Genomic DNA, 973 nt, shown 5'->3' with positions numbered 1-973 from the left:
GGCCTCGGGGTCAGAGTGCTCGTAGGCACGTGACCACCCAGCACTTGCCGCGAGAGGGGCCGCGAGGACGGGGTCGCTCGACATGCGTGAACGCGGTCTGGGAACCTGAGAGCCTGCTACACACGTGTCGGGTTATTACTTTTCCTTTAAGATGATTGGGCCCCGGCCAGTTTGGCTCAGTGGATAGAGCATCAGCCCTCGGACCGAAGGTTTCCGGGTTTGATCCCGGTCCAGGGCACGTACCTCAGCTGCAGGCTCCATTCGCAGCCCAGCCCTCGCTCCCCTGCCCGTGCGGGAGGCAGCCCATCGATGTTTCTCTGTCTCTCCCTCTCCCTTCCACTCTCCCTAAAAATCAATGGGAAGATACCCCCGGGTGAGGATGAACCAAATCAACAAAAATAAGATTATCGGGAAGAGGAAACTTGGTGCCCAGGAGTGCTCCTGGCCCGACCTGAGGAATCGGGGGCCTGGCGGCTGCTGGGTCAAAGGAGAGCAGGTGCCAGTGTGGGGCGTCCCCTCCTGGTCACCCCTCCCCCAGGCTCAGCCCTGAGCAAGGGCAGGGGGCTCCCATGGGGGAGATGGTCTGAGGAGCAGCAGGAAGGAGGGAGAAGCAGAGAGGAAAGATCGACGGGAAGGGGACTCATGGTCCCTGCTTGTCCCCACAGGGGGGGCATGATCCAGACCTCGGAGCAGTACCAGTTCCTGCACCAGACCCTGGCCCTGTACGCTGCCCAGCTGCCCCAGCCCTGAGCAAGGGCAGGGGGCTCCCATGGGGGAGATGGTCTGAGGAGCAGCAGGAAGGAGGGAGAAGCAGAGAGGAAAGATCGACGGGAAGGGGACTCATGGTCCCTGCTTGTCCCCACAGGGGGGGCATGATCCAGACCTCGGAGCAGTACCAGTTCCTGCACCAGACCCTGGCCCTGTACGCTGCCCAGCTGCCCGGGGAGCCCAGCCCCTGACCCCCCGCGCCCTC

At 63.3% G+C, this 973-nt stretch overlaps 1 protein-coding gene across 1 annotated transcript in view; it reads left to right on the top strand.

Moving 5' to 3' along the window:
* Window positions 1-959, top strand: part of PTPN7 (protein tyrosine phosphatase, non-receptor type 7) — a 21,769-nt gene extending 20,810 nt beyond the window's left edge. The window contains 2 exon segments of the mRNA XM_014533399.1: window positions 666-722; window positions 866-959. Of these exon segments, the coding sequence (XP_014388885.1) occupies window positions 666-722; window positions 866-959 (151 nt within the window).
* Window positions 960-973: the final 14 nt, after the last annotated feature.

This window comes from Myotis brandtii, unplaced genomic scaffold (assembly GCF_000412655.1).
Source record: "Myotis brandtii unplaced genomic scaffold, ASM41265v1 scaffold975, whole genome shotgun sequence".
Lineage (NCBI taxonomy): Eukaryota > Metazoa > Chordata > Mammalia > Chiroptera > Vespertilionidae > Myotis > Myotis brandtii.
The sequence above is the reverse complement of the archived record's forward strand: the minus strand, read 5'-3'. Positions and strand labels throughout refer to the sequence as shown.